The sequence below is a fragment of the Euleptes europaea genome, chromosome 14 (assembly GCF_029931775.1).
Source record: "Euleptes europaea isolate rEulEur1 chromosome 14, rEulEur1.hap1, whole genome shotgun sequence".
Taxonomy (NCBI): domain Eukaryota; kingdom Metazoa; phylum Chordata; class Lepidosauria; order Squamata; family Sphaerodactylidae; genus Euleptes; species Euleptes europaea.
Genome location: NC_079325.1, coordinates 58,517,346 through 58,541,020, shown reverse-complemented (window position 1 = coordinate 58,541,020; position 23,675 = coordinate 58,517,346). Strand labels below are relative to the sequence as shown.

The following is a 23,675-nucleotide window of genomic DNA, read 5'->3' as shown; positions in this document are numbered from 1 at the left end:
AACAGCTAGAAGGCTGCTGGAGATAGTGGAGGACTATCAGGCATTGGAAGGGAAGGAGTCGCAAAACAGAGGAAGCAGAGTTTTGAATTCCTCACGTGAAGTATTAAGCATTTGGGAAAATAGAAAATTTGCTGCGTCGGCTGAGTTATTCAAAAGCAGTCTTATGGGTATGCTCAGCTGACATTCTTGGCTGAAGCTGGAGGCCTTGTGGAGCAGTGGGATCTCAGACTCTGAACTTTGGAAACTAGTCTCCGTTGTTAACCTCTCTGTTTCGTTCTGTTTTTGTCCAGCCCAGCTGAGGCTCCAAGTGGGCACCAGTAAGAAGCTTGTCCCTTTGAAGGCCAAGGAGGGCCCCCTTCCTGCTCATCCCCGGCTGGCTTTTTCACCTCCTCGCCCAACCCCCAAACCCAAAACTGTCTCTGAGCTGCTGAGGGAGAAGAGGCTGCGGGAATGGAAGGCAAAGAGAGCCCTGCCAAAGAGGGTGATCCTAGCGCCTCAGCTGTTGCTGCCCTCCTCTGTGATAATCCAGCCCCCGGTGGTTCCCCCAACTCAGACAGGGGTCGGTGGCCCTCCTGCGGCTGCAAATGGCCCACCATTGCCCTGTCTCTCTCCTGTTGGGGTTTCCACACACCCTGGCCCATCAGTACAGAGTAACTTGGCATTGGTACAGAAGCCCATGAGGGATGTGAACGCCTCTCGGGCTGAAGCGGCTTCTGCTGGAAGCAAAGAGGATGGTCGTGGTAAAGCGAGCAGCTTGCAGAAGGAAAGCCAGGGAGTGCCGGCCACTGCCAGTTCTGTCCCTCTATTGCCAAAGCAGCCCCATTTGCCTCTCCAGATCTTGGCAGCAGGACCTTCTGTCCCTCTTGCTTCTCTGAGTCCCACCGGTATGGAGCCTGGCCCAAAGAAAGCTCCTCTCTCAGCACCAGCTGCCCATGCCGTGGGGCCAGTTGGCTCTCAGCAGAACCCAGTGAAGTTGGTGCCCCCATTGATAGCCCTCCCACCTGGCTCCAGGGAGGTGCCCAAGCAACTCCTTCCCATAACCTGGCTGCTCACTGCACAGGGCCTCATTCCGATGACTGTTGTGAGCCTTCCTAATCAAGAGAAGCAGCCCTTTGCCACGAGCAGTCTTGGCACTTCTCCAGGCCTCAGCCATGCCGCAGAGGCCTTTCCCGTTAGTGCCGGCCCAGGGGCAGCTGGCCAGCAATCGCAAGGGGCCTTTTCCAGCACCCTTCAGAAGAACGGGCAGCTATACTTGACCCATTCTTCTGTGCCTCATGCCCCTGTAGCCTCCACAGAATTGCAGCTCACCTTGCCCCCAGCTTGCCCCCTGATGCCTCTTTTGCCCAGCACTTCTGTGGGGAGTGTCCAGCTTAGTGTCCAGAACAGGGCCCATTTAACCCAGGAACTACAGAACCACGTCGTGAGGGATTCTCACCATCCTGCCATTCCTGAAAGAACCACAGATTCCCCGGAGAAAGCGCACCCTCCGCCACCTCCGCTGCGTGAAGAGAGGGTCACCCCAGACTATCGCCTTCTGTCACTGGAGGATGTAGTGGCAGTGAAGGAGTGGGCCAAGGGGGGCTCGGGCCCAAGGGCTCTATCGCTGGAAACCAGTCTGCCTTTCCTGCCGCCTTTTCTGTGTAGTCTAAAAACACTCTCAACGCTGCTGCTCAATAAAGCAGCCCTGGAACAGACTGCAGCGCGACTGGTGGCTCTGGAAGGGCAGCAGGAGGCCAGTCAGCAACTGGATCTGAATGCGGTACGGGCAGTGGTGCGCCAGAGGCTCCGAGACAACCCTGCCTACCAGCTTCTGAAAGGCCGCTTCCTAGCAGCCTTCGCCTTTCCAGCTGCTCTTGCAGCGCTGCCTCCTCCTAGGGTGACCACCACGCTCTCTGGGGAAAGGTGGCAGGAAAGCCGCCACAAAGGAAACTCATCCATTCCAGCATCATCATCATCCTCTTTATCATCATCATCAGAGGAGGAGGAGGAAGATGACCATAGAGAAGCTGACAGAGTGGCGGAGAGGCTGGAGGTAAAGGCTTTGGTGGCAAGCAGTGGCAGAGGGTTTTGAGGAGGAAGCTCAGATTCACCTTCTGACCGCAGAGATTTCAGATTGAGGGGAGAGAGATGAGGGGGAGGGGGCTGCTGGGCTTCCTGTCAGGCCTGCTTCTAATTTCTGAAGGCCCTCTAAAATCAAAATTACAGAGTTTGTGGAAGAGAAAAGTGCCTTTTTAGTGATCAGGGGACCATTCACTTGAAGAGTTCTCATTCCCACGCCTGATTTCAACGTTGGGTGTCTTTTTGTTTCAGTGCAACTTGAGTCTCTGAGTCCTCTCAGCTGCTTCCTTTGGTTGTAGTCACCCAGTCCTTGTGGTAAACATGCAGTGTATTTTAATGGCTCCCTTGGAGATTGATACAAAGATCAGTAAGGGCAGAGAGGCTTCTAGGAGCAGCCTTGGGAGAGGAGAGTATTGGGTGTGTTGCAGGTCCAGTACCGGTAACTAAAGCCCATGAGAACTGTGAACCCCACTCGGAGGGCAGTGTGCTTGATCTATAACACATCTGAGAATCCTTTGAAACGTGCTGGGATTCTGTGGCAAAAAGAGAGAGATTCCTTCCTTTGCTGGGGAGATGTGAGGCTAGGGGAAAAAAATGGAGTTCTATTATTTCCCCCTTTGAGGGATTCTCTTTCCATTTTTTTCCAAAGAAAATGCGGGAAATCGTAGAGAGCACTGAAAAAAAGCCTGTTTTCTCTTTTGGAATGAATGAAAGGCTTTTTAAGGTGAGTTTTACTCACTCAGCATGTGTGGAATGAAGATTTTTATGTAACACTTTCTACAGCGCTAGGGGATGAGGATGACGATAGTGATGATTCCTGTGACAGGCAGAATATTTTCATGGGTATGTTGGTGGCTCCATAAGCAGCTTTCTAAAGATTTGAGAAATAAAAAACACTCATTTAGGAAATGGAAGGAGGGCCTTATGACCAAGGATCATAGAATCATAAGAGTTGGAAGGGAACACCAGGTCATCTAGTCAAACCCCCTGCACAATGCAGGAAATTCACAACTACCTCCCCCAACAACCACAGTGACCCCTACTCCATGCCCAGAAGATGGCCAAGATGCCCTCCCTCTCATCATCTGCCTAAAGTTATAGAATCAGCATTGCTGATAGATGGCCATCTAAGCCTCTGCTTAAACACCTCCAGGGAAGGAGAGCTTACCACCTCCCGAGGACGCCTGTTCCGCTGTGGAACCACTCTAACTTAGAAAATTCTTCCTAATGTCTAGACAGAATCTCTCTTGATTTAGTTTCAACCCCTTGGTTCTGGTCCAACCTTCTGGGGCAACAGAAAACAACGTGGCACCATCCTCTATGAAAGCCCTTCATGTACTTGAAGATGGTTATCATATCACCCCTCAGTCTTCTCCTCAGGCTAAACATACCCAGCTCCTTCACTCTTTGCTCATAGGACTTGGTCTCCAGACCCCCCACCATCTTTGTTGCCCTCCTCTGGACATGTTCCAGTTTGTGTACATGCTTCTTCAATTGTGGTGCCCAAAATGCAGTAGACCTAGTTTATCTTGATCTCAGTAAGGCTTTTGATAAGGTTCCCCATAATATTTTTATTGACAAATTGGGAAAATGTGATTTAGATCCTATTGCTGTTAGGTGGATCTGTAACTTGTTGACAGATCGCACCCAAAGAGTGCTTGTTAATGGTTCCTCATCCACTTGGAGAGGAGTGACTAGTGGAGTGCCTCAGGGATCTGTCCTGGGCCCTGTCTTGTTCAACATCTTTGTAAATGATTTGGATGAAGGAATAGAGGGGATGTTTATTAAATTTGCAGAGGATACTAAATTGGGAGGGGTAGCAAATATGGTAGAAGACAGAGCCAGGATACAGGATGATCTTGACAGGCTGGAAAACTGGGCTAAAACTAATAAAATGAATTGCAACGGAGATAAATGTAAAGTTCTGCATTTAGGTAAGAAAAATTAAATACATAGTTATAGGATGGGGGAGACCTGTCTTGGCAGTAGTATGTGCGAGAAGGATCTAGGAGTCTTAGCAGACCATACACTGAACATGAGCAGTATGATGTGGTAGCTAAAAAAATGCAAATGCAATTTTGGGCTGTATCAACAGAAGCATAGTGTCCAGATCATTCAGAGTGATGGTAACACTTTGCTCTAGTTAGACCTCACCTAGAGTTTTGGGCACTACAATTTAAGAAGGGTATAGACAATCTAGAACATGACCAGAGGAGGGCAATGAAGATGGTGCGGGGTCTGGAGACCAAGTCGTATGAGGAAAGGTTGAAGGAGTTCGGTATTTTAGCCTGAAGAGGAGAAAACTGAGAGGTGATATAATAACAATCTTCAAGTACTTGAAGGGCTGTCATACTGAGGATGGTGTGGTTGTTTTCTGTTTCCCCAGAAGGTCAGACCAGAACCAACGGGTTGAAATTAAATCAAAAGAGTTTCCAGCTAAACATTAGGAAGAACTTCCTGACAGTGAGAGCAGTTCCTCAGTGGAACAGGCTTCCTCGGGAGGTGGTGGGCTGTGCTTCGTTGGAGGGTTTTAAGCAGAGGCTAGATGTCCATCTTTCAGCAATGCTGATTCTGTGAGCTTAGGTAAATCATGAGAGGGAGGGCAGGAAAGGTTGCGTCAGAATTTTGCTCTTGTGGCCCTTTCTTACATACCCAAGGTAATGCCGATCACCACTTTGGAATCAAGAAGCAATTTTCCTCCAGGCCAGGTTGGCCAGGGATCCTGGAGAGGGTTTTTTGGGGGGGTCATCTTCTGGGCATGGTCACTGGGGGTGTGGCGGGGAGGTAGTTGTGAATTTCCCGCATTGTTCAGGGGGTTGGATTGGTGACCCTGGTGGTCCCTTCCAACTCTATGATTCTATGAAATATGCCTAATTTTCTCCACAGTTTTTATGCTATAATGTGTATGATAATATTCTACTGAATAGCATAATGTTGAAAATATTGAAAAGTTTTAAGTCAACATCCAGATATGCCGTTAATCCTATTGGGACTGTATGAGACTGCTTCTGTCCAAATCATTTACTTCTTGTTCACTACAAAAGTAGTTTTCAGCTTTGAGCTTTTCTTTTTTCCTCAGCTCTCTTAAGGCAAGCAGCAAGGCACACAGGGGCTCAAGTGGCAGAGGGTGCCGCAGGTTGTGATGCTCTCTGGTCCCGGGTGTGTACACATTTCGCTTGTATTGCACATGTACCAAATAGAGCAATTTTAAATGTTAAGGAAGAAATGATCTACTGTCTCTTGTTATAGCAGTACAATATGTTTAGACTTGATAAGAAAGTAAGCATTGTGTATACTACCATGTTTTTTCCTCTGCCTTGGCTTCAGAATTTCTGGAAATTCGATATTCTTGTCCTTTGCTGTTGTGTCCAAGCAGAGAATTTCTCTGAGGGGCAAAAACATGATAGCCATTACTGTGCTGGTTTGATAGTCGTGTGGTAGGGACTGCTACGTGCATCCACTTCCCCTTGCAAAACGTGGCTTGACCAGAGTTGGAGTATCTGAAATGTGTTTTTGTCACCAGAGGGCAGTCCTGCCTCTTTCCTCCGTGGTCAGCGGGTGCCATGAGGACTGACTGAGCCAAAGACTATTTGTCAAGAGGGAATACTTGGCCCGCCGTCTGCAGACCTCGTTGCCCCTCAGTGTCCCTGTGCTAATAATGGGTCGTTTTCTGGGACATTTAACCCCATGAATGTCCTTTCAACAGGAGCCAGATACAGACCGGATTGGCGTGTTGGGGATTCGGAGAAGTACACGTCTCAGAAGACGGAGAAGGCACCTGTAAGAAGAACAGGTCGGCAGCTTCTTGGATTTTGATTTGTCTCCTGCTGTTTGTTCTGTCCTGAGTAGCCAAAATCCCTGACCTTGAGTAAGACACAATGTTTTTAGAGCAGAGGGGCTTCTTTGAAAGAGCTCTTCCTTGCTGTGTACCATACAACAGGCTCCCCCCCCCCCCCAGGGAATATTGGTGCTGCAAGCATCCTTCGGAACCAGTTTGTGCGTAGCAAGGGGCCAGTTAGCTAATGCCTCTGACTTCATCCTCATCACAGCAACTCAGATCCGCAGAGAAGTTTTGCAGCTGTGGTTTAAATGTCTGATTTTTCTTTAAGGTAAAGGTATGACCAGGGTATTTCTTTGTAATTTGTTTAAACTGTTTTATTTTTAAAAGCTGGCAGCCAGCAAAAGGATGGTCTTTTGCAACAAGACTTAAATGTTGTGGAAGTCCTTTGCTTGATTTCATATTTAGCTTTTAAGTAAGTAAGGTCTATTAAGCTGCTAGGAGAATGTCCAATAGGGCGTAATTTCTCTGAGTGGGTCCTTTTCCATTTTGACTGAAAGGTGTCAGTGTTAAAGGTGCAAACCCTACAAGAAGAAAACAACAACAAGCTTTAGCCAGTAATTAATTCTATGTATCCAAGCAGAAATTAAAGCTGCCTTAAGATGCAAGACTGCATTAGGAGCACAGTGGGAGACCAAAAATGTAGTCTGAATAGTTTCATACTATAGTTAACATATGTGCATAGCTGTGAGCCATAACAACCATGTAATAACCTTGACCAGAAACACATGGACAGCTGAGGGAACATATTGACCCCCTGTAGCATAAAATAATTACTTAAAGGCTGAGACACATTTTCCCCTAATTAATTATCTCATAACATAAAATACTATTCAGGGTTATCGATATTTAAATATCTTCTTAAAATATATAAAAACCTTAGTGTGTTCTTGATACTTTCTATCATAACCAAGTCTGCAAAAAAATAATGATTACAAGTTTCTCACACATATGAATATCTGTTGGCCCTCAGCCAATACTCCCCATCACTTCTGTAAAGCAAGACTATCTTGCCATTCTTGGATACTTCTACACCAGGGCCTCAGCACACAATACACTCGGATACAGGCTTGACTTCTTCTAATCCAGTGTTCCCAACTTGGGGGTCAGGACCCAAAAGTGGGTCGCAAAGCCTCTGAAAGTGAACATAAGAAAGGCCCTGCCGGATCAGACCAAGGCCCATCAAGTCCAGCAGTCTGTTCACACAGTGGCCAACCAGGTGCCTCTAGGAAGCCCACGAACAAGACGAGTGCAGCAGCATCATCCTGCCTGTGTTCCACCGCACCCAAAATAATAGGCATGCTCCTCTGATACTAGAGAGAATAGGTATGCAGCATGACTAGTATCCATTCTAACTAATAGCAATGAGTACCCCTCTCCTACATGAATGCCCACTCCCCTCTTAAAGCCCTCCAAGCTGGCAGCCATCACCACATCCTGGGGCAGGGAGTTCCACAATTTAACAATGCGTTGTGTGAAAAAATACTTTTATCTGTTTTGAATCTCTCACCCTTCAGTTTTAGCAGATGACCCCGTGTTCTAGTATTATGGGAGAGGGAGAAAAGATTCTCCCTGTCCACTCTCTCCAAGCCATGCATAATTTTATAGACCTCTATCATGTCTCCCCTCAGCCACCTTCTTTCCAAGCTAAAACGCCCTAAGCATCTTAACCACTCCCCACAGTTGCTCTAGTCCCCTAATCATTTTGGTTGCTCTTTTCTGCACCTTCTCAAGCTCTGTAATATCCTTTTTTAGGTGTGGTGACCAGAACTGTACACAGTATTCCAAGTGTGGTCTCACCATAGATTTGTACAAGGGCAGTATGATGTCAGGCCTGTGTCTCAGTTTCGCTTTTCCACCAACTCGCTCCCAAGGAATGTTTTGCATTCTTGGACTCTTTGAAGTAGACAGTACTCCGTGAGAACGGAGGCATCTCTAGACTGTTTTGAAATAGTAATCTCTTGAGCCTGTCCTGGGCTGCTGAATGCTGAATGCTTTTTTCTATGCTTTTATATAGTCAAGTGTATCCCAGTGCCCTCCATTGCTGTCTTAGATCCTGTATGCTCTGCTTACCTATGCTGCCAGTAAACCATCTTCCTTGGACCAGTGTGTCTCCTGTCGTGGTTATTGGTTCTGACTAGGGCAAGTGCTGACATTAAGACAGCAATCTTAACTTTTTCATCTGTCAGGCTGGAGCCCCGGAGGGTTCGCCTGCCACTCGGATGGGAGCAACGGCAGTGCTCTCCGAGTTATCTAACCGTGGCTGGAACCCCGTGTGGTTCGCCCCGGGCCCGGTGGATCTGATCCCTGGGTAGCGGGTTCCTGCTGGGAGCCCTGGAAGGCTTCCATCCGTGGTCCCTTCCGTTGGGAACGCTGACCGACGACCCCGAGCTTGTACGGGATGTTATAGCTGAGCTATATCAAACCGATGCAGAAGTCAACCGTTTGACTGGACTGGTCCGAGCTCAGTGGCGTTCCCTAGCCGCAACGGTCCCCTGGAGGTCTGACATTGCGGATGCCAGCGCCTGTCAGGACCTTCAGACCCTTGATTGGTTGTTGGATTATGCTCGATTGGCAGCTGAGGATTTACAACTGTTGACTAGCCTGTTGGCCGGACTCACTACTTGTGAAACGCAACTGACTTTGACTGCGGCCCCGATCCGTTCGGCCGACATGGCGACTCCGGTCACACCACCCCCCGAGCTTTGCCAAGCGGAGGCAAAAGCGGTAGCCATACGGGTGGCTGCCCTCTTCCAGGGCCACACTGCGACCACTATTTCCGTGGCGGAACTTACCACGCATCTCACCCCCGATTTCGGTGCAAATGCGGCAGCCTTGGCGGTACAAATCCAACCGATGTTGGACCTGCAAGATCAGCGCGCAGAGCTCCTTTACGTTTTGGAACTGTAAGCCCTTCCACTCGTTACCACGGCGCTGACCGCCAAGCTGGCAGCTGACCTGGACCTGGCTGAGCGCAAAAAAGCGTAGGAGCAAGTGCGATCTACAGCTGAGGCCGACGCAAAAGCTCGGGCGGAACAAGCGGAGAGGGAGTGTTTAGCCCATGAACGGGCGCGGAGTGGCGCGCGTCCTCGACAGCCCAAGGACTATGAATTACCTCCGTTCTTCCCGTCTTTCGTCCCGTCTCGTAGCGTTCAACGATCCCGCAGGTTGGCGGGGACTTTGCCCGAGAGATCGGATAATTCCGACAAGGAGGACTTATATACAGGAGAATCTCTTTGGGCCACTGGTTTGCAGTCCAGCCAGTCCCGCCGGACTAGCAGTGCTGGCAATGAGATGTTTTTACTACGTAACCAAAATATGGATCTCATGGAGCAATATGGATCTCATGGAGCAGGTAGCACGCTTGCAAAATCAACTGGCTTTAGTACTCAGGGACAATGACCAGTTACAACGGGCTCAAACTGCGCCCGTTACCCCCACTCCCATGATACCGCAGCAGCTGCCGCATCTACCAGCTGCTCCGGTGGTTCCTCCTGGCGGAGGAGGTCCCGCCGGAGGGCCTGTCGTGCCTGATGGAGGACCTGTCGTTCCAGGCGGAGGCCTTGCAGCCCCTGGCGGGGGTCCTGTCGCACCGGGTGGGGGACCCGTAGTCCCGGGCGGAGGACCAGCAGCTCCTGGCCCTGCAGCGCCCGGAAGAGTGCCTTTTGCACCTGCCTTACCGGGAATTCCAGCCCCTGGATACCCGCCTATACCCCCAGTACCATGGAGACCGCCGAAACTGAAAGTTACTTACGATGGCTCTGTTGAAACCTTGCCCCGTTTTTTGCACCATGTGGATAGTTATATGAGGGAACAAAGACAATTCTTCCCAACCGAAGATAGCCGCGTTCGTTTCGTTGCCTCTCTGTTAACGGATAAGGCGGCCGACTGGATGATTCTACAGTTTGATACATGGTCCCGCTCCATTCATTCCCTCGACAATTTTATGTTCGCCTTGCAACGACGCTTCGAAGATCCCTTCATGGGAGAGAGAGCCAAAGCGGAACTTTTACAGCTCAGGCAAGGCTCCTCTCCAGTTCGGGAGTTTGCAGATGAGTTCCAACGACTCGCGAGTAAAGTAGTGGACTGGCCTGAAGCTACCCTTATCCATTACTTTCGTGAGGCATTGCATCCGGACATTTTGAACTGGTTTTATATGCGAGGCGACCCTGACACCCTCGAGGATTGGATTTTACTGGCTGAAGAAGTTGAAAGCCGCCGGCGGTTCGTTTCGCTTGTTCGCAGTAGAACCAAGGAAAAGGGCGGACAAAAACCGCCCACCAAACCTGCAACTCCCCACCCGCGGAGACCAACCCGACCCTCTCTGGACCGCGAGTCTCGATTCCAGAGGGGAGCCTGTCTCGTTTGCGGGGAAATTGGTAACTTCGCGGCGGCTTGCCCTCAACACCTGGAAACCACTCGCCCCAGCTTACCGCCCCGAACTCGGGGACGACCTCAACGCAGAGGCACTGCGGCCACCCGCAGCGCAGTGCCGGGACGACCCACACCCTCTGCACTTCACATCGGAGAATCATCCAACCTTCCCACATCAATCGACCCCGTAGGGTCCCGGATTACAAGTACCCCAGTGGGGGACAGTTCTCCTTCTTCTGATGAAGATAACCAATGGAATTCCCCAGCCCTTAATCTGGAAACCCCTCTCGACCTGTCAAAAAACGGGCACGGTCTGTGGTGAGTGGAGCGTCCCCACAGACCCCTGCGGAATCTCCTGCAAAACCTAAGGCTCCTGTCAAGGTGAGTGAAGTGGAAAACACTGCTTATGTGGACGTAGTACTACAAAACTACAAGAAGGGCCCCCAAATATGTGTCAAAGCACTCATAGACTCCGGCTGTGGACGCACTTTAATCAATGAGGCCACGTTTGCAGCCCTAAAAGTCAAATCCGAAGAACTACCGCCCCCCCTCCAATTCGCCCAAATGGACAGCAGCCAGTTTAGAGGGGGGCCAGTCGACCGTCGCACACGGGGAGTAGCGATGGGTATCGGTTCCCATTGGTTGCAAATAGACTTTACCATAGCTCCCATCCGATACGAAGTTGTTTTGGGAATTAATTGGTCATAGCCCTTACATAGATTGGGACGCTGACACAGTTACATTCGCCAGCCCTAAATGTGAGCAACACCAACGTGAACTCGCGGTTGTACCTCCACCCGCGCCTGCCTTAACCTCTGATGCAGTAGTGCCAACACCTTTACCTGAAGTATATCGAGACTTTGCAGATGTTTTTGACATGAAAGAATGTGATGCCTTACCCCCCCATCGTGCCACGGACTGTGCAATTGAAGTTGTAAAAGACTGCACACTGTCCAAAAGCAAGATTTACCCTATGAGCGTCTCCGAACGCGCTGTGTTGCGAGACTTTTTGGATAAAAATCTTGCTCAGGGATTCATTCGGCCGTCAACCGCCCCTAATTCAGCCCCCGCTTTCTTTGTCCGTAAGAAGGAAGGTGATTTGCATTTGTGTATAGACTTCCGAAAACTCAACGCAGTTACCCAGACTAATGCCTATCCTATCCCATTGATTTCGGACATCTTAGGACAACTACAGGAGGGGCGTATTTTCACCAAATTGGACTTGGTTGAGGCTTATTACCGGGTTCGGATTTGTGACGTGGATGAACCCCTCACAGCCTTTTCTAGCTGCTTTGGCATGTATGAATTTCTTGTGATGCTTTTCGGGTTAAAAGGAGCCCCAGGGGCCTTCATGCAACTCATTAGTGAGATCCTCCATGACTTATTATATCGTGGCGTGGTAGTTTATCTCGATGACATCCTTATTTATTCTAAACCCATGGAAGAACACGTTACTCTGGTCAGAGAAGTGTTGCAACGTCTCCGTGATCATCAACTCTATGCTAAGTTGTCTAAATGCGAGTTCCACCAAGAACAACTAACGTTTTTGGGGTACATCATTTCACATCGGGGCCTCAGCATGGACCCTGCTAAAGTGCAAGCGGTTCTTGACTGGACACCTCCCTCCACCCGTAAGCAAGTGCAGCAGTTTCTGGGCTTTGCCAGTTTCTACCGTGGTTTCATTCCCAACTTTGCTCAAGTGGCACTGCCAATCACCGACCTTCTTAAAACTAAAGGTAAAGGAGTCTCAGCTACGTTACCCACCGCCAAGGTACTTTGGACTGATCAATGTCAAACCGCTTTTACAGCCCTCAAACGACTTTTCACTTCCGAACCGGTGCTGCAGCACCCCAACCAGAACCAAATGTTTGTTGTGCAAGTAGATGCATCCGATGTGGCCATGGGGGGGGGCTCTTCTCCAGAGGGGGGCTGACGGTCTTCTCCACCCCTGTGCTTACTTTTCCAAGAAGTTTGCGCACGCTCAATTGAATTGGCCAATTTGGGAGAAGGAAGCAGCGGCCGTTCATCATGCCCTCACCCTATGGAGGCAGTTTTTGGAGGGGTCCGGGGTCCCCTTTGAGGTCTGGACCGATCACAAAAATCTAGAGGCCCTCACGGGGACCCACAAACTGTCCGCGAAACAACAGCGTTGGGCTGACTTCTTTGCCCAATTCCGTTTTGTACTTAAACATATACCTGGGAAACAGAACGTGCTTGCTGACGCTCTTTCCAGGTTGCCCCAATATCCAGTAAAGATTGACCGTCCCACGGACTCTTTATTCACTCGGGCGCACAAAGGGGCTCTGCCCATCCTGGCAGTAAAAACTAGGTCCCAAACTCTGCTCCAATCCCAGACCCAAGCAATGGACAGCAGAGCATCGGGCGCAAGAGAACCAACTCCCTCTCCAGATCAGCCTGCACCGACCGTCACCGGCGCTCCGCAGCACCCGCAGTCTCCACCTCCATCTCCACTGCCAGCGGCTCCGGATTCCTCCTCTTCTGTGGGGGGGGGGGAGTGATCCTGTCCAATTCCTTCCTGGACTCCCTTTGTACTCAATGCCTGGCCGAACGCTCCGCTCAAACTCTACCCCAAGGCTTGCTTGAACGGAGTAGATGTTTGTACAAGGACTCAAAACTATACGTGCCTAAAGTGCTTAGAAGGGAAGTCCTGCAATTAGCTCATGGAGCTAAAACAGCAGGACATTTTGGTTTTCTAAAGACCCTTCACTTGTTACGCAGGCAATTTTGGTGGGAGGGCATGCGTACGGATGTGGATTCCTTTGTTCGCAGTTGTCCCATTTGTGCCACTGTCAAACGATCCCAGGGTAAGCCTCCGGGACTTCTACAGCCACTGGAAATTCCCAGCAGACCCTGGGAAGTGATTGGCATGGATTTCATGACTGACCTCCCTCTGAGTGAAGGGAAAACTGTACTTTGGGTTATTACTGATTTATTTTCCAAACAGGTACATTTGGTTCCATGTGCAGGTATTCCGTGTGCCCCCAGGTTGGCCCGCCTTTTCCTGTCACATGTTTTCTGTCTACATTCCGCGTAGGATAATTTGCGACCGCGGAAGTAGCTACATGGCTAAATTTTTAAAGGCATTTCTCAAGTTGGTGGTGGTGGAGCAGGGTTTGTCTAGCGCTTATCACCCCCAAACGGATGGGCAGACTGAACGTGTTAATGCTGTCCTGGAGTGTTATTTACGCTGTTATGTCATTTACCATCAGGATGATTGGGTTGAATTGTTGCCTTTTGCAGAGTATGCTTACAATAATGCTGTGCATCAGTCTACTGGTTTTAGTCCATTCTATGTAGTGTACGGTCAGGATTTCGGCCCCATTGCTCATGTGCATATGACGGGGGTGGAGGGAAGTGTCGAGGTGGATGCCTGGACTCAAGCCATCCGCAACACCTGGCCCTGGCTAGTAAAGAATCTAGACAGGGCCAAGCGCAAATACAAGGCTCAAGCAGATAAACATCGTTCTCCCAGTAAAGACTTTCAAGTGGGCGACTTAGTGTACCTTTCCACCAAGAATCTGCGGTCCACCCGACCTTGCCATAAACTCAGTGCCAAGTACGTGGGGCCATATCCCATCGCCCGGATAATTAACCCCGTCACTGTAGAACTGACTCTTCCGAAAACCCTGAGGCGTATCCACCCTGTTTTCCATGTTAGTCTCCTCAAACCTCATGTTGCCTCCTCAGTTTGGCACCCGGAACCGCCCCCTGAGCAGCCTGTTATGGTGGGGGGGAGGAACATTTCAAAATGTCTAAGATTCTAGACTCTCGTATACGTCATGGGTCTCTACAGTATCTGGTTCGTTGGAAACACTTCCCCCCTGCCTATGATGAATGGGTGAAGGCACGAGATGTCTCCGCCCCGGACTTGGTGCACGCCTTCCACACCGCCTACCCCGATAAACCATCCCCTTTGCCGACTGGGAGGGGGCCCTAAGGGGAGCAGAATGTCAGGCCTGTGTCTCAGTTTCGCTTTTCCACCAACTCGCTCCCAAGGAATGTTTTGCATTCTTGGACTCTTTGAAGTAGACAGTACTCCGTGAGAACGGAGGCATCTCTAGACTGTTTTGAAATAGTAATCTCTTGAGCCTGTCCTGGGCTGCTGAATGCTGAATGCTTTTTTCTATGCTTTTATATAGTCAAGTGTATCCCAGTGCCCTCCATTGCTGTCTTAGATCCTGTATGCTCTGCTTACCTATGCTGCCAGTAAACCATCTTCCTTGGACCAGTGTGTCTCCTGTCGTGGTTACTGGTTCTGACTAGGGCAAGTGCTGACACAGTTTTATTCTCGATTCCTTGTCTAATTATGGCCAGCACGGAATTTGCCTTTTTTACAGCAGCCACACACTGGGTTGACATCTTCACTTAGCTATCCACCACCACCCCAAGATCCCTTTCTTGGTCTGTCGCTACCAGCACAGAACCCATCAGTGTATATGTGAAGTTGGGATTTTTTGCCCCAATATGCATCACTTTACATTTACTCACATTGAATCTCATTTGCCATTTTAATGCCCATTCTTCCAGTATGCAGAGATCCTTCTGGAGCTCTTCACAGTCCGATTTTGTTTTAACCACCCTAAATAATTTGTTGTCATCTGCAAACTTGGCTACTTCACTGTTTAACCCCAACTCCAGGTCATTGATGATCAGGTTGAAAAGCACCGGTCCCAACACAGATCCCTGAGGCACCCCACTGCTCACATCCCGCCATTGTGAGAACTGACCATTGATTCCTACTCTCTGCTTCCTATTTTTCAGCCAGCTCTCAATCCATAAGAGGACATCCTCTTATCCCATGACTATGAAGTTTGCTTCGCAGTCTTTGGTGGGGGACTTTGTCAAAAGCTTTTTGGAAATCCAAATACACAATATCCACAGGCTCATTCCTGTCCACATGCTTATTGACGCTTTCAAAAAACTCTAATAGATTAGTGAGACAGGACCTACCCTTACAGAAGCCATGTTGGGTTTTGCCCAGCAGACCTTGCCCTTCTATATGCTTGACATTTCTATCTTTAATAATGCTTTCCAATAATTTACCCGGAACAGACATTATTCTGTTAACAGACAGCTAACTGGCCTGTAATTTCCTGGGTCCCCCCGGAACCTTTTTTTATAAATGGATGTTACATTGGCCATTCTCCAGTCCTCTGGTACAGAGGCTGATCGAAGGGACATATTGCCTATCTTTGTTAGAAGTTCATCAATTTCCCATTTGAGTTCTTGAAGAACTCTAGGATGAATACCGTCTGGTCCCTGTGACTTGTTAGCTTGCAGTTTGTCTAGACGTTCTAGGACTTCTTGCCTTGTTACCACTATTTGCCTCAGTTCCTCATTCTCCCGTCTCCAAAATCTCTGTTCAGGAGAAGGAATCTGCCCTGTATCTTCAACAGTGAAGACTGATGAGAAGAATTCATTTAGTTTTTCAGCATTCATTTAGTTTTTCAGCAATCACTTTATCCTCCCTTAGAGTTCCTTTCCTCCCATTTTCATCCAATGGTCCTACCACTTCCCTAGCTGGTTTCCTACTCCTAATATACTTAAAGAATTTCTTATTGTTTGTTTTATGTGTTTAGTAATATGCCCCTCAAAATCTTTTTTTGCATCTCTAATTACCTGCTTGCATTTCCTTTGTGCAAGTTTGTGTTTGCTTCTGTTCGCCTCGTTTGGGGAAACCTTCCAGTCACTGAAGGAAGACTTTTTTTCTCTAATTGCTTCCTTCACCTTACCCTTTAGCCATGGTGGTGACCTCTTGGACTTATTACTACCTTTCCTGACCTGCGGTATACAAGCCTGCTGAGCCTCTAGTAATGTGGACTTGAGTAACCCCAAGCCTTTTCCAGAGATTTAACCCTCCTAACTGTTCCTTTCAACTTTCTCTTTACCAGTTTTCTCATTTTAGAGAAGTTCCCTCTTTTAAAGTCAAAGGTAATTGTGTGAGATTTCCCAGTCACTTTCCCACTTACGTATAAATTAAATTTGATTCCATTGTGATCACTATTGCCAACTGGCTCAACTACATCCACATCCCGCACTAAGTCACTGGCAGCACCAGAGTATTAAATCCAGGATAGCCTCCCCTCTGGTTGGGTCTATGACCAACTGTTCAAGGGCACAGTCATTTAGGATGTCTAAATTTTTTATCTCTTTGGCTTGACTGGAGCATACATTTATCCAATCAATATGAGGGAAGTTGAAATCTCCCATTATTACTACTTCATTACCTTTACATGCTTCCCTAATTTCATTCTCCATCTCAAGATCACCCTGAGCCATTTGGTCAGGGGGGCGATAGAAAGTCCCCAGTACTAAATCTCCTTTGGAGCCCGGAATCGTCACCCATAAGGATTCTGTGGACGAGTCTGCCCTTTTTATGGTCTCTAGCTTATTAAACACTATGCCTTCCTTGATATACATAGCAACACCCCCTCCAGTACGCCCTTCCCTGTCATTTCTATACAGTTTGTAACCAGGGATGACTATCCCACTGGTTCTTTCCCCTCCACCAGGTTTCTGTAATGTTCACTATATCTATGTTTTCTCTTAAAACCATGCACTCTAATTCCCCCATTTTTGCTTGGAGGCTTCTAGCTTTAGCTAGTGGGTCGCGGGCCAGCCCTCCCTCGTGGCTGCCCCCCTTGCATCATTCTTTCTCTGCTCGTCCTCCTTGTCAACATCTCACATTCTTGCCTTCCACTTCCCTTTGCAACCACAAGGAAGGAAATTAGCTGGAATGAAGGGGAAATGGAATGCCACTTGCTTGGGGATAGCTGCACCCTTTGTGTGATGTTTGTGGGTTTCTCAACAACTTGGTTGGCCAGTGGGGAAAAAAATGCAGTGCTGGACTAGTTAGGTGGCAAGGTCACAGTTTGCTTTGGGTGCCAAAAAATGTTGGGCTGGCCCTGGAAGGGTCACCGTACCAAGTATATTTATCCTGTGGCTCAACACATGAAAAAGGTTGGGAACCACTGTTCTAATCTACACATGGCCATATAATACCCACTCTGCCATAAAATTCAGTGGGTGACCTTGGGCCAGTCACACACTCTCAGCTTCACCTACATCACAGGGTAAGGAAAAAATGGAGGAGAAGAGAACAATGTAAGCCATTTTGGGACCCCATGGGCAGAAAGGTGGGGTATGAAGTAAGTAAACAAGGCAGATATGGATGCTTGACACATGCAGGGATACATCAGTCCTGTACCCAAATTCAGTTCTGGCTAGAGCTACCTACCTGTGGGCAGATGGCAGACAATTTGCCCAAGCCAGTTGAAGAACTCCTAAAAAGGACATGAACCTGCCCCAGGAGACCAGAAGCAATCCCACACCGACCCTTTATTTCTTAGTATCTAAGAAGAATGGGGACATTCAAGCAATCCTAACCTGAAGCAGCTAAATGGGTTCCTTATAAGGAAGCAGTTCATGATGGAAAACCCGAAATCCATTGTGCCATCTGTACAGCCCCAGGGCTTCGTCATGCCCATTGATCTGTCAGAATAACAAAAGCCCCAACAGAATAACAAAAGCCCCAATAGCTTGATTTTTTTGTGCGGTGCCCAAAATCACATTAGCCTTTTTAACTACCACATCACACTGCTTACTCATGTACAGTGTTTGATCTACTAATACCCCTAGATCCTTTTCACACACACTACTGCTAAGACAAGTCTCCCCTGAAGAAGCTCAATTATGTTATCAGTGACTAAATCTTTAGGATTTATACCTCATTAGAAGGTATGTTTCCTTGTTAGAATTAGTTACCCAAAGTAATGAGGCAATCTTATTGAATCAAATTCTTTTTATTGCTTACTTCAGAAATATTAGTATCAAGTATAAATGCAACAAAGTATCAAAGTATAAAAAGAGTATATTCTGTTGAATATAGGCAAAGCCCAACAAGCTAGTTTACAAAATTTTCGCAGATTTCACAGATCATAATACATTCACAGAACAGAGTTTCTATACATACCAGCATGCCGTTTGGGAAGTCCGATAAAGACCTCCAACGTCTTACAATTTTCAACCCCTTATATACCTTTTCTCCATTGGAACCTTAACCTGTGATTAACTATTATTATCTATTACAATCTTTACATTACATCTTTTCAAGGATTTAAAACTATCTCAAAACAAAATGTATCCTTCAATCTATCAGCAAGGTTCTTTAGCAAGATTAACTGATATAGACATACATAGATAATCAGATTTTCAGTGTCGAGCTAGATAACTATAATATGGTGAGAAAGTCACATGAAGGGTGTGAGAAACTATGCTGATGTACATAGAATAATGAATCTCTATGAATCCCTATTATCCCCACTAAAGGGTTTAAAGAGACGAGAATTTTTACGTTCTTATCTTTGTTTATTTTAGTGAAGGTTGTATTGGCAGAGCGCCTGAACTCATTCTGCTACTGCCTAACTGGTAACCTTCAGTGAAACCAAAACATTGCATCGTTATACTTGCCAGTTTCCCGGCAGGAGATCAACTTTAATTAACATACATTGCAAGTATTTATATTTTTAAGGCTATATGTGCCTAACGCCTCTACACCCCCATCCTGTAATTATGCATTTGATTTTTCCTACCTAAATGCAGAACTTTACATTTATCTCTGTTGAAATGCATTTTATTAGTTTTAGCCCAATTCTCCAGCCTGTCAAGATCATCCTGAATCCTGGCTCTTGTCAGGCCTGCTCGCTGCATCTGAGATGGTTTCGTTTTCTCACAGACTCTCGTTCATGGACTGTTTTGCTAACGCTCACATTCCTGTTCCCTTTGAAGCTAGTAGGTGCCCGTGGGAGCCTTGGTGTTGTTAGACTGTCTAAGGTTATCTCATGAGACTGTATTGCTGCTGCTTTTCTGGTGTTCTCATATAATCAAGTGCTTGCCATTCCTGCCTTTGGATTTCTAAGCTCTACTTGCCTATGTTACCAGTAAACTTACTCTTTTGGACTACTGAGTCTCCTGGTGTGGTTTCTGGATTTCTATGGACCAAGTGCTTACATTGAAAACCGGATGGATGCGCCTCAGAGTCTTTGGGAGAGAGAGTTCCATGGTCACCGGGTTAATGATTCGAGAAATGGGATAGGGACCCACGTATTTGGCACTGAGTTTATTACACGGGCGGGTGGAGTGGAGATTCTTTGTTGACAGGTAGACCAAATCTCCCACTTTAAAGTCCTGGCTAGGAGACCGGTGCTTGTCGGCTTGAGCTTTGTATTTACGTTTAGCTCGCTCCAGATTCTTTACTAGCCAGGGCCAGGTGGTATGAATTGCGTCTACCCAAGCTGCCACATCTTTACCACCCTCCTCCCCCGAAACATCGACATGGCCAATGGGACCGAAGTCCTGGCCATACACAATTTGAAACGGGCTGAAACCTGTGGATTGGTGTACAGCATTGTTATAAGCATATTCAGCAAAAGGCAACAATCCAACCCAATCATCCTGGTGGTAGTTTACATAACAACGGAGATAACATTCCAAAACTGCATTGACCCGTTCAGTTTGTCCATCAGTCTGGGGGTGGAAAGCGCTAGAGAGACCCTGTTCCACCCCGACTAATTTGAGGAAAGCTTTCCAAAATTTGGCAACATAACTACTTCCGCGGTCGCTCACAATCTTACGCGGAAAGGAATGCAGTCGGAAGACATGTGACACAAAGAGGCGGGCCAGCTTTGGGGCGGAGGGAATACCAGCACACGGGACAAGATGTACCTGTTTGGAAAATAAGTCGATGATAACCCATAAAACCGTTTTTCCCTCACTGAGGGGGAGATTAGTCATAAAATCCATAGCAATTACTTCCCAGGGTCTAGAAGGGATCTCCAATGGTTGCAATAATCCAGGGGGCTTCCCTTGGGATCGCTTGACAGTGGTGTAGACTGGACAACTGCGGATGAAGTCCACGTCGATGCGCATGCCCGCCCACCAGAATTGCCTGCGCAATAAGTGGAGAGTTTTTAAAAAACCGAAGTGTCCCGCAGTTTTGGCGCCATGGGCTAATTGCAGGACTTCCCTCCGAAGTACTTTGGGCACATACAATTTCGAGTCTTTGTACCAACAACCACCTCGTTCTAGCAGGCACGAGGGTAGTGCCTGAGCAGTGCGTTCAACCAGGCATTGGGCACAAAGGGAGTCCAGGAAGGAGTCAGGCAGGGTCATTCCCCCCGCGGAGGGGGATGAAGCAGGGCTTGCTGGCAGTGGCGGTGGGGCGGAGGGGAGGACTGGTTGAGTTGGGTCACTGGGCGCAAGAGGCGTAGGTGGGTTGGGTGAGAGTCAATTCCCTTCTGACAGAGGCTCTGCTTTCCTCTGCTTGGGGCTGGGTCTGGGACAGGGTTTGGGACCGAGTTTGTACAGCCAAAACTGGTAGGGCCTCCCTTTGCGCCAGGGTGAACAAGGAGACCGTCGGACGGTCGATTTTTACCGGGTATTGGGGAAGCCTGGAAAGAGCATCAGCCAGTACGTTCTGCTTTCCAGGCACATGCTTGAGCACGAAACGAAATTGAGCAAAGAAGTCAGCCCGACGCTGTTGTTTTGCGGATAGTTTGTGGGGCCCCGTGAGGGCCTCTAGATTTTTGTGATCAGTCCAGACCTCAAAGGGGGTCCTGGAACTCTCCAGAAATTGCCTCCACGTAATGAGAGCATGGTGGACGGCTGCAGCTTCCTTTTCCCAAATTGGCCAGTTCAGTTGGGAGTGCGCAAATTTCTTTGAAAAGTAAGCACAGGGGCGAAGAAGACCGTCTGGCCCCGTTGCAAAAGAGCGCCCCCCATAGCTACGTCAGATGCATCCACTTGTACAATAAACATACGGTCAGGATCAGGATGCTGCAGTACGGGTTCAGAAGTGAAAAGCTTCTTGAGAGTTGTAAAGGCAGTTTACTCTGTCTAATTAATCTTGGCGGTGGGCAATGTGGCAGAAACCCCCTTACCCTTAGTCTTGAGGAGGTCGGTGAGCGGCAGTGCCACTTGCGCAAAGTTGGGAATAAAACCATGGTAAAAATTGGCAAAGCCGAGAAACTGCTGCACTTGCTTGCGGGTGGAGGGAGGAGCCCAATCAAGTACCGCTTGTATTTTAACAGGGTCCATGGTGAGACCTAGATGTGAAATAATGTAACCGAGGAATGTCAATTGGTCTCTGTGGAACTCACACTTGGATACTTTGGCATAAAGCTGAGCATCTCTGAGACGTTGCAACACTTCCCTGACCAGAGCAACATGCTCTTCCATAGAATTGGAATAGATAAGGATATCATCAAGATAAACCACCACGCCCCAGTACAATAAATCATGGAGGATCTCGTTAATGAGTTGCATGAAGACCCCCGGAGCCCCCTTCAATCCGAACGGCATCACCAGAAATTCAAACATACCAAAGCAACTGGAAAAGGCTGTAAGAGGTTTGTCCCCATCACGAATCCGGACTCGGTAGTAAGCCTCAACCAAGTCCAGTTTGGTGAAAATGCGCCCTTCTTTGAGCTGACCTAAGATATCAGAGATCAAAGCTATGGGTTAGGCGCTAGTTTGAGTGATTGTGTTGAGTTTGCGAAAGTCAATGCATAGGCGCAAATCACCCGTCTTCTTTCGGACAAAGAAAGCAGGGGCTGAATTGGGCGCGGTGGATGGCCGAATGAACCCTCGGGCGAGATTTTTATCCAAAAAGTCCCGTAATACAGCATGTTCTGCAGCGCTCATAGGGTAAATTTTGCTTTTAGACAGTTTGCAGTCCCCAACTACTTCAATAGCACAGTCCGTCCTGCGGTGGGCGGGCAATGCATCGCATTCCTTCACATCAAAAACATCCGCAAAATCCCGGTATTCCTTAGGCAACTGGGTCGCCGGAAGGGAATCGGAGGTTAAGGCCGAAGCGGGTGGAAGGACCACTGCGGCGTCGTAGCGATGCTGTTCACAAACGGGGCTGTCAAACGTAATAGTATCGGCTTTCCAGTTTATAGTGGGGCTGTGCCCTTTGAGCCAGTTTATTCCCAAAATGACTTCGTATCGGATGGGAGCTATGGTAAAGTCTATTTGCTCCCAATGAGAACCGATACCCATTGCAACGTCTCGAGTACGATGGTCGATTCCTGCCTTAACGTAAGCACTTGGTCCATAGAAATCCAGAAACCACACCAGGAGACTCAGTAGTCCAAAAGAGTAAGTTTACTGGTAACATAGGCAAGCAGAGCTTAGAAATCCAAAGGCAGGAATGGGGGGGAAATGGCAAGCACTTGATTATATGAGAACACCAGAAAAGCAGCAGCAATACAGTCTCATGAGATAACCTTAGACAGTCTAACAACACCAAGGCTCCCACGGGCACCTACTAGCTTCAAAGGGAACAGGAATTAGAGCGTTAGCAAAACAGTCCTTGAACGAGAGTCTGTGAGAAAACGAAACCATCTCAGATGCAGCGAGCAGGCCTGACAGCTCTGTAAATGGCAAGCCAGCAGAGCTTGTAAAAGGCTAAGGTAGCTCCTTTCTCCCTGAGGTGCTAATGTTATATTTCCAGGAACTTTTAACATGGGGGAACATTAAGCTTTTAACGGGGGAGGGAGGTCTGTTGAAGTGTGGGAGAGGATGCCAAGGAGCAGCCGTGTTTATAGAGCCCCAGATGGAGGTGGTGCAGCTGATTCTACCATCAGAGAGTTCTGCTTCATGTATAGGCCAGACCTGGGCAGGCTGGCCCTGCTGCCTTCCAAATGAGACGGGATATATTTGTGTCTGTCTCCAGAAACAATGTCTTCCCACAAAATTACCCTCTGGCTTTTGCGTAGTTTAGAGTGTGATATTTGGGCTATTCTGGCTTTTGTGGCCTCTGAATCTGCCTGAGGCTGAGTCTCAGTTCTGAACAGGGGTTTTGTGTCTTGCAGGATTTCTTGAGAACCTGTTGGATATTTTGCACTAATTCATGGCAAGGCCGTAACCTCGCTGATAGGAAAAGAGACAAGCTGGGAACACGAGCCTGCCTGGCGGTACACCTTGGAGAAAGTGATTTTTTTGTTTACATGGACTTCTTTGTGTTTTTTCTGACCTTTGACAAAGCCAGACAGCTCGGGAGGGAGAAGTCAACAATGTGAGTATACCTGGCCCACTGTGAGCCCATGTGAGTTGCTAATATTGTACCTTTTAGCTGGTTTGGAGCAGCACTGTGCCTTTTCTGTTTCAGAGCTGTTTGGCTTTCTTCTTCTTTTTGTATTAAACATTGGTTTTACACACAGCTGCCTTCATTTCTGATTTCATTTTAGGGGGGGTCTTGAGGAGGAATCCTGGGCTTACAACATTTAGGTCACTCTTCTGCATTGTGCAATTTTATGCCTGACATGGAGAAGGGATGGCTGGGCTGGGGGGTGGAAGAGAGCAACTGCTGTAGACTGGCTGG

General features: G+C 48.1%; 1 protein-coding gene across 1 annotated transcript in view; it reads left to right on the top strand.

Annotated features, from left to right (window-relative positions):
* Positions 1-23,240, top strand: part of SNAPC4 (small nuclear RNA activating complex polypeptide 4) — an 85,141-nt gene extending 61,901 nt beyond the window's left edge. Inside the window, 3 exon segments of the mRNA XM_056860202.1 lie at positions 291-2,032; positions 5,765-5,851; positions 23,167-23,240. Coding sequence (XP_056716180.1) covers positions 291-2,032; positions 5,765-5,842 — 1,820 coding nt within the window. The 3' untranslated portion in view covers positions 5,843-5,851; positions 23,167-23,240.
* Positions 23,241-23,675: the final 435 nt, after the last annotated feature.